The sequence below is a fragment of the Manacus candei genome, unplaced genomic scaffold, assembly GCF_025592945.1.
Source record: "Manacus candei isolate 608988 ecotype Guabito, Panama unplaced genomic scaffold, ASM2559294v1 h1tg000024l, whole genome shotgun sequence".
In the NCBI taxonomy this organism is placed as follows: Eukaryota; Metazoa; Chordata; class Aves; order Passeriformes; family Pipridae; genus Manacus; species Manacus candei.
The window spans coordinates 7331180-7344281 of record NW_026138072.1 but is presented as its reverse complement, the minus strand read 5'-3'; the positions used below and the strand labels follow the sequence as shown (position 1 = coordinate 7344281).

General features: G+C 37.4%; 1 protein-coding gene across 7 annotated transcripts in view; it reads left to right on the top strand.

Moving 5' to 3' along the window:
* Positions 1 to 13102, top strand: part of ERBIN (erbb2 interacting protein) — a 111446-nt gene that overhangs the window by 41151 nt on the left and 57193 nt on the right. For all 7 annotated transcript variants that reach the window (XM_051788344.1, XM_051788345.1, XM_051788341.1 and 4 more), the window contains 2 exons: positions 9024 to 9221; positions 12080 to 12197. In XM_051788344.1, the coding sequence (XP_051644304.1) occupies positions 9033 to 9221; positions 12080 to 12197 (307 nt within the window). In that variant the 5' untranslated portion in view covers positions 9024 to 9032. The remainder of the gene's footprint in view (positions 1 to 9023; positions 9222 to 12079; positions 12198 to 13102) is intronic.

Genomic DNA, 13102 nt, shown 5'->3' with positions numbered 1-13102 from the left:
TTTTTGTATGTTCCATGAGGGTTTGTGGGACTCCTGCAGTTTCCTTCAAACTTCAGTTTGCCGTAGTAAAAATCCTTACATTTATATGGTGTTTGGTTTTTTTTTGTTTTTAGTCTGTGGAGAAGTGAATGAGACTCAAGCACAGTCGTTTTAAAAATCAGTTTATTCCTCTTAAAATTTTCTTAGTAACACAACAAAGATGCACCCAAAGAATATGCAATCAAGTCAAACATCAAAAATGAAGCTCAAATCTAATGCAAATCGCATCATTGTTAATGATATCCAATTAGAAACCATTCTTCAGAGGAAATGTTATAGTGGCATGTACTTGGATAGATTGGCTGTCCAGATGGAAGTTAATTTCTAAAACTGTCTCAGGAAAAGACCAAACGAAAACATATGAGAACATACTTGCAACTATCTGGGCTGCAATTGTGTTGTGACAGTGTATGTGTATTACAGTGTAGTGTTAATGTGAAAAGTCAATATAAATATTTTAAAAAGGTTAAAATTACAATTGCTTGGGCATCTCAACATTTTAAAATTTAGTTTTTACTGTAAACTTACTCTGTAATTTTTCTCATTTTTTTTGATTTTTGCTAAGGATGTTTCTGTAATATGTCTTGCCTTAATGTCCTGCCATTTTGTCTCTCTAAGAAATATCAGGATGGTTGAATTACAGACCTGGACTCTCATATACCTGTGCCTTATTGATGTGTTGGTCTAGGCTTACAAGGATATTGAATAATTGCTGCATTTCAGTTAAAGGCTGCCCTTGAAATAGAATGTTTTGTTATATCAGTTTTGTTATGTAGGCCAGAGGATTATTTTTCCTCTTCTCAGTTTAAAAATAATACTTTTGTTCTGTTCGATGGTCATTCTGGTTTTGCCGTTGTTAAGCTTTTGCCATGATAAGGCCAAGTACTGACTGCCTTGTTGTATTGTTGCTTTGTTACAATTGCAGAAAATAAATAGAAATTATTAAAGAGTTCTTTTGATATATTTAGGGTCAAAATTATACTCTTATACTTGTCAAAATTAACTCTTTAGGTTTGTTTTAGCCTAGGCAGTTTAGATAAATTTTTCAGCAGAAAAATAACTGTTGCAACAAATACTTGGTTAGAGATCCTCTAGGTTCAATGAAGCAAGAGAACACTCTTGTTGAAGCAAGACAATGTTATCAATACAAGTTACACCATTGCAACTAAGTAAAGAGGTTTCGTAAAATAGTTTGATGAAAAAGAAATTCATATTCTAATTGTGTAAAGGATTTCTGAATATTTTAAAGAAAACAAGATAGAAATAATAAATTGAAATCTAGTTAGAATTTACTTTATAGAATACATGAAAGAGATAATTTAAGCAAATGTTTCCAGAATTGATGCCTGACATTGCTTTTCTGGGAGTTACCTGAAATTATCTTACCCTTGGAGTTGGGTGGATGTTTTTGGTTTGTTTGTTTTAATATATAGAGGTATTGAGCGCTTGAAAAGTAGTTAACCCCAAGAAAAGCTTTAAGCTTGGTACTTCAGGAAGCTAAGAGTAGAGTATGGCTGGTGTTGGTTATTTTCTGGTATGCTGAATCAGTAAAAAACCCCTGATTTCTGCCCTCTCTGTTCCCTTAGTTTTCTCAAAAAAGGCAACAAATATCCTTAATATTTTTGCATTTAACAACTGGCTATTATTTACTCTATTTACTAACATGTTCTTCCTCCTGTTGTTACCATTCGCTATTGTTGTTTCAAGAGTAATGCCTTCTATTTCTTTTTCTCTGAACACTGTCTGTGAGCAAGCATACTGTGTTTTTTGGTGTTCCTTGTCTGCATGAGGACATGCGATTGAGCATTGTTTTCATACCAGAAGTGGGAAAACTTCATATCAAAATGGTGACATGGTTCCAAAATCCGTTTTATTTCCAATCGTGTGTTCTCCCACCAGAGTACAGCACTGTGGTTCATTCATTTGTACTGACCTGAGTTTTTACCTGTCTCAGTCAAATAAGTGACATAACCAATCCAGTTTTCGGACTCTTTTTTCCTAGAAGAGACACAAAGAAATGGCTTGAAGGAGAAGGGAGGAAGAGGTAAAAATACCTTAAACTGACAGTCATCAAATAAGCCTTTGCCACCTCAACCAGAAAATGCCAGTGCTGCTTGCAGAGAGACAGTTTCTTCACAGTACAGGCTATCTTTTCATGTTTCAGGTCCTTATCAGTGGCCATCAGGTTTGAGCCATCCTTTCCTCTCCTGAAGAGGATAAGAAAAAGGATTGCAGAGAAACACATTTACAAGCAAGGATTTGCAAGATGGTGGTTGCAGTCTGTTAACTTAAGACTTCACCATTCCTGTCCAAGAGGACTGGACTGATTTTAGAGGAAGCCTTGTACCAAATCTTAGCGCCTTCTACTCCCCTCTCCCCCCTTTTTTTTTTTTTTGCTGATGAGTGAGAGATGCCAAGTCTTTCCTGAGTTCAAAGAAAGAATAATTGTGTGCTTCATTTACTGTAAAAACTGAGGATGTTTTGTGTTCTTTCTAGAAGTACTAAGATGCTTACTTTTTTCCCAAATTCATGAGGATTAGTGTTGTCCTTAGCTGGAATAGGTTCACGTAGATTGTACTGTGACTTTTCACAATATAGCATCTCAGATTAGCAAGATAAATAGCTGTGTCTTAGTGTCTTCTGTGGTGCTTGAAGCTGCTTTAGAGAGAGGAAAACCCTTAATGTCTCTAAAGATAGAATGGTTCTTATTTTTATGTCCAGTGTTGACTTTTTTTTTTGATGTAGAAGAAGTAAGTGGTCAATTCTTTTGTTTTGGTGTATGATTCATTTTTTAGTGGATTAGGTAAGTTTCTTAATAAATAATTTTTTTTCATAGTTCTTTGTTTTGACAGGAGTATATTTGGGCTTTTGTCAGTTGGCCAGTTAAGCTTTCTTATATTTGTCGGGCAGCATGTTAGGTTTTCATACTCACCAACACAATTTTTCCCTTTCCTTTGTCTATACATAGCTCCATAATTTTGAACTAGTTTGTAGATAGTGTACTGGGCTAAGAACCTGACTGTGTATTTTTGTGCCTAGTTCGTCTTGCCTTAATGTATAAACATCTGATAGCTGGTTTCATTTTCAGCTCTGCTGCTGATGTAACGCCTTTTTAAAAGGCTTGAGGGGGGAAGCAGGGCTGTTACATCAGACAAGAAATTTAAGGGACTAATGGTACAGTGAAAGTGTTGCTTTTAGAACAAATTAACAGAGATTGGGAACAAAATTATTGTGAGTTTAAATTCTACTTGTAACAAACCTGAGTTCAGAATTTTTGGACTGTGATAACCAGAGGCTGTGTGTGGGTTTTTGGTTGGTGTTTTTTGTTTGTTTTTTTTGTTTGGGTTTTTGTTTGTTTGTTAGTTTTGCTTTGTTTGGATGTGTTGTTGGGCTGCTAATTTCTTGGCTGATGGGGTGTGCAGGGAATCATCAAGGAGTTCCAGGGAAGAGTGATGCTTCACTGAATGATGGTGTCTCCTCTGGATTAAAATTTAGTGTGTATTCAAGCTTACTGTGTATCTTTTTTTCTTTCATTGGTCTTCACACCAATGCTTTTCTTTTCTGCTTCACTGATTTTAGTCTGTTCAGTTTCACTGTTTCTAGTTTGTATTGGGTGTAGGTGGCAAGGTTTTAGTAGTGGGAGTGTGGCATCCCACCCTTAAGGGAGAGGGACCACCTAGGATTTGTAGATGCTTGCAGACAAAAGAAACGACTGAAGTCAGAAGGTCCACAAAAGCTTATGAAGTTTTATTAGCAAATTACACACGGCGTGGAAAATGGTATGTTAGTCCCTGACCTTCAAGGATAAGTACATGGCAGTCGGTTTGGGATGAAGAGGTAGAGTGAAAGGGAAGAGAGAGTTGAATTAAAGATGGAGAGAGAGAGAGAGGAAGGGAGAGAGATCACCAGTCCCGGTTCCAGCATTGATCCAGCAGATGGGGTGTCCAGGGTCCTGGGGGTGCCCACACACCTGGGCTTGGTGGTGGTACGTTTTTATAGATAAGCTTTCCCTGCCCTGGAGATAAGTGTCACACTTTCTATGCTAATTAGTTATCATGCACAGTGTGTTCTCTAGACCTTTCTGGAAATGTGTCAGAGGGCTTTGGGGGTCTTTGATGGTGTTGATTTCCCCCCTACAGTCCATGCCCACTTCTTCACCTCATTTCTGTGCCTGTGCTGTATGGTTTTGTGCTTACTTCCAGGAACTAGAACAAGGAGATTTGTCCCAGAAAAGCGCTGTCCTGCCTCCAAATGGCACTCTTCTCCAGCCACATCTTGTTCTTTCTCACAGCGTGTTACTGCCAACAGTCCTTGGCTGTTCTTACCAACAGTCCTTGGTTGGCTCCATGGCTATCCTGCTACTGGTGTTTGAGACAAACACATTAGCCTCTTATCTGCTAGGCTTCTACAAGGCGGCTGCAGGTGTGACTGCACCACACGCAGAAGCTTCCTAAAGCTGCTGCCATGCTGGATGTAACTAATTCCGGCTGGCTCCAAGATGGACCCACTACTGGCCAAAGTGGAGTCAGTCAGCAATCTTAGTAGTCCCTCTATGATAATATATTTAAGGAACCATAAAAGCTGTATAACAGCCAGGAGAGAAAAGTGACAATATGCATGAGATAACCTGCGGTCACCAAGGTCAGTGAAAAGGTGCTCCAGGCACCAGAGCAGAGATTCCTCTGCAGACAATGGAGAACCCCATGCTGGAGCAGGTAGATGTTCAAAGGAGGCTGTGGCTGTGTGGGAAGCTTGTGCTAGAGCAGGCCCCTGGTAGGACCTGTGGCCCCGTGAAGAGAGGAGCCTATGCTGGAACAGGTTTGCTGGCAGGAGTTATGACTCCATGGGCGACCCACCCTGGAGCAACCTGTGCCTGAAGGGCTGCACCCAGTGGGAGGGACCCACAGTGGAGCAGTTTGTAAAGAGCTGCAGCCTGTGTGAAGGGCTCACTTCAGAGAAGTCCATGATGGACAGTCTTCTGTGGGAAAGACCCCACACTGGAGAAGGGGAAGAATGAGAGGAGGAAGGAGCAGCAGAGACAACATGTGATGAACTTGCTGGAACTGCCATTGCCTGCCCCTCTGCACTACTGAAATCAGGAGTTAAAGAGGCGGGCACCTGGCAGCCAGTCAAGGTCAACCCACTACATAGATACAGTCCACTGTTGTTACAGTAGATCTGATAGTATTATAGTATTTGTCTTGCCACATTCTATTTCAAGGGCAGCCTTTAACTGAAATGCAGCAATTATTCAATATCCTTGTAAGCCTAGACCAACACATCAATAAGGCACAGGTATATGCGAGTCCAGGTCTGTAATTCAACCATCCTGATATTTCTTAGAGAGACAAAATGGCAGGACATTAAGGCAAGACATATTACAGAAACATCCTTAGCAAAAATCAAAAAAAATGAGAAAAATTACAGAGTAAGTTTACAGTAAAAACTAAATTTTAAAATGTTGAGATGCCCAAGCAATTGTAATTTTAACCTTTTTAAAATATTTATATTGACTTTTCACATTAACACTACACTGTAATACACATACACTGTCACAACACAATTGCAGCCCAGATAGTTGCAAGTATGTTCTCATATGTTTTCGTTTGGTCTTTTCCTGAGACAGTTTTAGAAATTAACTTCCATCTGGACAGCCAATCTATCCAAGTACATGCCACTATAACATTTCCTCTGAAGAATGATTTCTAATTGGAAGAAAAAAATGCTATATTTGTGTTCCCTTCTGTATTTACCCAAACTTTCCATGGAGAAGTTAATATTTGGAGCAGTGTAAGTAAAGCACACATTCTGTGTGAAATGACATTTTCCTACCTTCTGTACTTCTACCAGTGGATTCTCTTTTGTAGTTCGTGATTCTTTGCATCTATTACAGTTTTTCTGCTTGAGCAACTGACCATAAGGTAGGTAGACAGAGGGGGTCTGTGACCCCCTCTGATAGGGATATCAGAGGGGGGGGGTATATGTCTGACTGTTGGTTTATAAAATATATATTGCAGAAGAGTGGTGGTCTGGAATACTTCCTGCGACTATCCTGACATGTCGATTTCATAGTGTTAGCAGCCATCTGCTGTAGAACATAAATGCTAAACAATTCTTCATGTATGTGAAGTAAAATATGAACAAACATAAATTTGAAGTAAATCAATTACATAGTTTCCTGTATTTGTTGAAATACAACTTTCTTGCTCATTCTGGGTTTTGAAGAGTTATAATTAGATATATCCTCAGGTTGGTCAAATCGGTGCTTTGGGGCGACTGTTGTTTATTTGATACTTAAATATGAGTTTTGGCTACTTTAGTTTAAGATGTGAGTTGTGAGTTTAGGTACTTTAACTGATTGGAGATGACTCAACACTGTGATATTGTACAAAAATTGGAATTTTTTTACAAATTCCAATTTGTTTGGAATGTTTACCTTGCTGTGGATGCATGTGATCTTTAAAAAAATCCTTCCCCCCCAGCCCTACCAAAAGCTCAAGATTTCTCTTAGAAAATAAAGGATTAAGTTAGAAAACCTAGGTATGTGTGTTTTGCATTGTTAGGCCTTATGAGTTTTGTTGGTTCAGAAACTTTTGAGACATGGGCAAGTAGGATTACTTGTGAAGAGAGCAACCACTGAAGAAGAGAGGGCAAACAGTGTAATGTATGCTCATTTTGAGGGATTTGAATGAAAAATAGTATCTTATTTTGTTATTTATATGAACCATGTAGTAAACTTCCTAATATTCTGTTTCCAAAACAAAATTCTTAGAAATTGAAATAACTGGACAAAGTGAACTTGTAGACGGCTGCAGCTGGTCTGATACAGGTGTGCCTTCCCCTGCCAGATTCTGGTAATCAATTCATAAGTACAATTTCTGCTTCCAGTACTTGTTTCCAGTTGTATATTCTTCTGTTTATACTCCTCTTTAAAGAGGCTGCTGTTGATGCTTCTTTCAAAAGTGTTACGTTTTTCCAAAGTGTTGTGTTTTCCACAGCTTTGCAGATCTCTGAACTAATAGGAAAATGAGACAATTTCTCTTTTTGTTCAAGGCTTTTGGGTTTGTAAATTTTTGGCAGGGAATTCAACTTGTGTGTTCATGTATGGCATCAGAGGCTTGGAGAAGGCATGGGTATCTTTGACTAAGTGAGCACACAAACTTCCGTAGCGTTATTGGCATCTGTCTGTGGGTGGCTGGACGATGTCATACTTGAGCCTCTGGAAGAAGCAGGAGAAGGTTATGCTCTCTCTTTTGCTGACTTTCCTATTCTGTGGACATCCCCACTGTGGTATTTGCAGTCTCCAAACTCTTTGTATAGGAATATGGTTATATATTTTTCCTTTTAGATCACTTTTTATTTAAACAGCATGGTGGGAATTATATGGGAAGTGTTATCTTCTGATGATAATCAACACTTTAATTAAATCCTAGCAACACTGAAGCATTGTTAAAAAAAGAAGTTTTGATATCCCACTATTCTAATGAAGAGTTCTCTTCCATCTTTTTGATGGATGGATGTAGAATTTGACTGTTCACAGCCCGAGTGATAAGTTCTAGTTAACGAAAACACTGAAGTATAGCAGTCCATTGATCTGTTGTCTTATGAATTATACATACTATGAAGTACTTGGCAAGCTAAGCTGCATGTAGAGGAAAATTGGAGTGCATTACTTTTTTGTTGTCTTATTAAGAAAAGAGGGCTTGCAGCCTTTGACTTTACATAGTGCAGTGGTCATGGTACTTTATTTTCTCACAGTGTTACTTACATACCATCTGAATGTTGAAGTGCAATCTGCTAAATGTATCTGAAGGACTTTTTTGACACTTGGAGAAGAAAGTTTCCTGTCACCAGTCCAGAAGTTGAAATAAAATTTCCAATTCCCTCCAAAAAATGGAGATTAAAAAAGCATATTTTCATTCGGAGTGTTGGCAGTTGATTGAGAAAATAAATACTCAATGCCATTTTGGAGAAGTATGTATTTTTAGGCCAATTTCCTGAGGAAATGAAGCTTACATGATCATACTGTTGGCCTGCATATGTTGGTCCTTCCTTAAAAATTGAGCCTGCCGTCTGATTTCCAGACAAACTTGAAGCTTGAGGGGTGACATTCTGAAGATTTTGTGAAAATCCATTGCTAATTGGAGAAAGAGATCTAAACTTGGGATCTCGTTGAGGAGAAAAGAGGCAGGAGCACAGCTGATGTGTACTGCCAGTCATCAGCTAGTCAGCACCATTTAGGTTTGCCACCTTGGGGGAGTAGAAGGTACTGTTGTAACAAAGACTAAGTTTCAAGGAAGATACATTTCCGTAGCAAGGTGAAGTTTCCTTAGTTCCACTGTGCACGTGTTGAAGTTTTCCAAAGTGAATGAAATTGCAAAAGAGGTTGCTTTGTTGTCTGTGCACTTGGAAACCTTCCCTTTAAGCTGTAGGTAGAACAATTGGTAGTGGCTGTGCTGGTTCTTTTTATTCTCTTGTGTTGTTAAATGAGAGATTTGAAATTAAGGTACATGAGTTTACATGCAGAAATAAAACCATTAGATTTCCTATAGCTATATTTTAATTATCTGTAGGGGGTGGATTTTATTATACTGAAGAAAAATATCCCATTGACCTTTGTAAAGGTAGAGATAAGCTGCAAAGACAAAACTGAGAGTTCAGAAATGCTGCCTCAAAGTTCTCTGATTTTCTGCAACGGAAGGCTGTATTAGAAGGTGAGAAGTCACAGGCTAAATTTTGACTTCATCTTCTGGTATTAAATGTGTTTAATCCCATTTAACATCATTACTAATATGTTGTATTTAAAAGAAAATAACTCTCTCCCCACTGCCTCTCATGCATATGCAAGCATATGCATATACACACACACACAAAACTTCCTTTTTTTTTTAGTATTTAGCAGCCAGTTGAAATCTGAGAAGCTGCATATGTGGGTATTTTTGAGGTTGTCTTGGTTTTTAAATCAACCAATTTCTGTTTTACAGTGCCTGAAAATGACAACGAAGAGGAATTTGTTTTTGCGGCTGGTGCCATGCCGCTGTCTGCGTGGAGAGGAGGAAACTGTGACTACCCTTGATTATTCTCACTGCAGCCTGGAACAGGTGCCTAAGGAGATTTTTACTTTTGAAAAGACCTTGGAAGAACTGTATTTAGATGCTAATCAGATTGAAGAGCTTCCAAAGGTATGTTGGGTGGTTTTCCTTATAGATACACTTACTCTCTACTTCACCAGTATTGTAGAAGCTCATAGTGAGTGTCTGGATTCCCACTTCAGCTTTTAGGCTGTAGATTGCAGTGAAGCAGCCCTGGTAGACTGAAAGTTTATGCATTCCATCCTGATGGCTTTGCTGCATGAGTTGGAATGAAACTGCTTAAGCAACTGAACTAGCCCAAGAGAGGTGCATGGTAGAAGAGGCTGGCTAATAAATTTATTTCTGTGGCAGTGTCAGCTTGTGCATCGAGAAGTGGGTAGTTTACCGCTTGCCTTTGTCTAGTCTAAGGTTTAATTATCCCCATGATTAGAAAGACTGCTTGAACATTTATGTTTTGTTCCTTTTTGTTCTGTTATCTTAACTGCAGGGACATGTAGTAGCCTACACTTGCTTCAAGTAATGTGTTTGTACATTAGAATAAATCATATTTACGGGTTATTTCTGAGAAGATAAACATTTTTTTTTCAGTTTTTAAGTAATTTTGGTCATTGTGTTTTGCTACCCTTTCAATTTTCAAAAGAAAACACCCCCACATATAAATTCAAATACTGTAAAGAATACATGCAGAGAGATTAAGGGATAGTGAAGACATAGTAGAGATGTTTTATTGATTGATTTGAAAGAAATTGTGATATTAAAACTATCCATAGAAGAACTGTAAGGGAAGGCCTGTAATATTTGAAATGATCCTAGCCAATTTGGAGCCAGAGTTTCAAGCTGTGTATTCCTTTTCCCTTTTATTTAGTCTTTCAACTCTGAAAAAGGCTTTTAATTAAGCCATTTCAAATATGAAGGGTGCAGTACTTATAAGGCCCTCTCTATCTTTCTGAAGCCTAGTTAAGACATTCCCACTCACTTTTTCTCTTTGCCCATGGTGGTGCTTTGTCAGCCTGCTGGCCTTTGTATGCCACAACACAGCTGGCTTGGGGCTGCTTGTCAGCCTGCTCACTGAAATGACCCATCACTGTGCATGGCTTTTGGATTTTTTTAATTGTCCTGAATCTTTTCAGAGTTCCAATTTACTTCAAAACTCAGTTCTTACAGTATAGCTTCTTAATTTAGCTGACTGCCTGAGGGCACAGCATGAGCATTGTGACAGAGAAGGAGTTGATTTTACATGAAATGCTAGTGTATAGTCTCACTTCCAAAATTGACTGTGCATTTGAAACGTCTGAAAAGGTACCCTGTTTATCCCAAGTGCTGTAGTGTGCATTTGAGCTAAAAAGGTTAAACTGTAACAGTTTTACTTTTCTCTCTCACTTTTCTGTTTGGAAGAAATTGAAATTCTGCAGTAAAATAGTCTTTAATTATATGACTTCCGTGGTTTACTAGCAGTAATTATGAATATGTAAACACTAAAAAAGAACAACAACAAAAGTAACAACTACAAAGGCAACACCATTAAAAGCTCCCTTCCCTCTCATTTTCCTTTAAGGATCTTGCAATTTCTTGTGCAGCATGTGCTTTGACCTGATTAATCAGGGAAATTTCTAATGATTCCAAGAGTCTGGATTATTGTTTTCGGGGAAGGGCTTTAATGTGTTCTTGAAATAAAGGAGTGGCTCCAAAACACAAGCTCATCGAAGTTGTCCTTCCCATATATATTTGAAGTAACTTGTAACTCTTCAAAGCCTTAATGACATTAACTAGTTCTAACACAGACACATTTATGAGGAATTGGAAACAGCAGTAGACAAGTTAAAGCTCATTCCTTTAACTGTTCATCTTGCTAATTTATGCTTGCTTTTGCTCTGAGGTGGTGTATGCAAATGAATGGGGCTTGTTCAACAGTTTCTGGTTGAAATAATGGCCTCGTAGTTGAGAGAGCAATAAAAAACTTTGGTCAAACTAAGCCCATTGCTATGATGGTGATTGGGATAAATTTTAATTAAATTGAACACTTCCTAGTTTTTTATGATCTTTTCTCAGAATTCCAAAAGAGAAGAATACTGTCAGGGTATTTATGAATAATCTTATCCAAAAATTGTCAGGAAAGGAATATTCATCATAAATTGTTTAGATGAATCTTTTCAACACCTTTCTTAGAATTATTTATTTTGTACTATCTGTAAGTTTCCTATATATCAGTTGAGGATTTTTCTTCCATTACACTAATCTTACTTGCCCTATTTTGTCAATTTGTAAAGCTTTTGGGTAAGAATCTCTAGGTACCTTGCATATGGGAAGAGATCTGGCTCTGAGCAAGTATTTGATAACGGTGGTAATGCATGTATACAGAAGAGATTAAACAGTTTTCTATACCCATAGCTCAAACTTCACTAGTTTTCATGATAATTTTGTTGGATTTTTTTGTACTTAAAGTAGAAAGCATGAAGGAAGAAAATATTGTAAGATATAACAAAATGAAATTTGAACTTTTAGAGGAGATCAATACCTACTGAAATTCTGTGTTCCAGAACTATTTGACTTTAAAAGATATGTCTATCAATTTTTTTAATTTCTTTTTTTAATAAATTCTGTTTACCTCTGGAGTATTACATGGCATGTCTGTTATGGAAAATATTTTGCAATGTTTGCAGGTCTGTGTGTAACTACAGGTCACAGTTTCTAAGATACTGGAAGGAATTTGTAGGAAGTGTTAAGCATAGCTGCTGGCTTGTGACCATTTGCAGTTTTTTGCTTTCCTGAGCATTGTAAACTTAGTCAATTTTCAATGAAACTAGTTAAATAAAGTTTTTGTAGTAAAAAAACCTCTAAATAATCTAACCTTCAGGCTTTGAGATCAGAAGTTTAAAGGGATTAAAAACAAAATCTATATAGAGGAAACTGAGAGAAAATCATATGCACTTTTTTCTTTGTTTCAATAGCAACTTTTTAACTGTCAGTCTCTACACAAGCTGAGTTTGCCAGACAATGATCTAACCACATTGCCAGCATCCATTGCAAATCTCATTAATCTCAGGGAACTGGATGTCAGCAAGAATGGTAAGTCACTTTGCTTATTATGTTGGGGTGACTAAAAGGCAAAACACCATTGACTGTACAAAGACACCAGTGAAAGTATAATTTCTCAAAGCTACGCAGCTAGTAATTTTTAGATTACTGCTCTAAATCCATGCTTACAATAAAAGATGCTTTTTATAGTCTGGTTGTGATACTTAATTGTATTTCTTAAACTGGTTGGTTTGTACTTTGAGATTCATTACCGTAAAACAATACTGTCAAAGTGCATAAGCTCAAATGTGTTGGTTTTAGTAACTTTTGCCATCTGTCACTATACTGAAGAGCAGTTGCACAAGAGTTTATAAAATTTTGCTGGATTCTGTTGTTGTATTTTGTTTCATGTAGAAATTGATTTGGTTTCTTTAAAAAAAGCTGTCAAAAAATTGTAGTAGGGCTTGGCTGCTTTGCTGTCCTGCTCTGGGGATGGTAACTGTTGCTGTGAGGAAAAGTATTTGTCTCCACAGACATGAGTTGGTTCACTTGTCTGTGTGTTAAAAGTCTATCATTCTGTGTGAGTCAGCCTTTTATAAATTAAATGTTGTTGGCCAAGTATTTTGTATGTGGGGTTTTACTGATTGTACTACTTTGGCAAGCTGGCAGATGTATGCAATTATGAGGAAATTGAAATAACTTATATTGTCATCAGATGTAGGTGTGAGTCTTATTTGGGAGAAAAGTTAAGTCATGCTAATTGAAGAGGATGAAATAGTTGTCTCTTACTAATTCAAAGTGAAAGAAGAGGACCTCTCATTGAAATAATATTTGAAAATAATTACGTTAATATTCCAAAGATTTTGCCATATTCAATTCATTGTTTTATTTGGGCTGCTAGTTAATAATGATTCCACAAAATGAAGTAAATTCTGCTTTACTAAGAAAGCATTCCA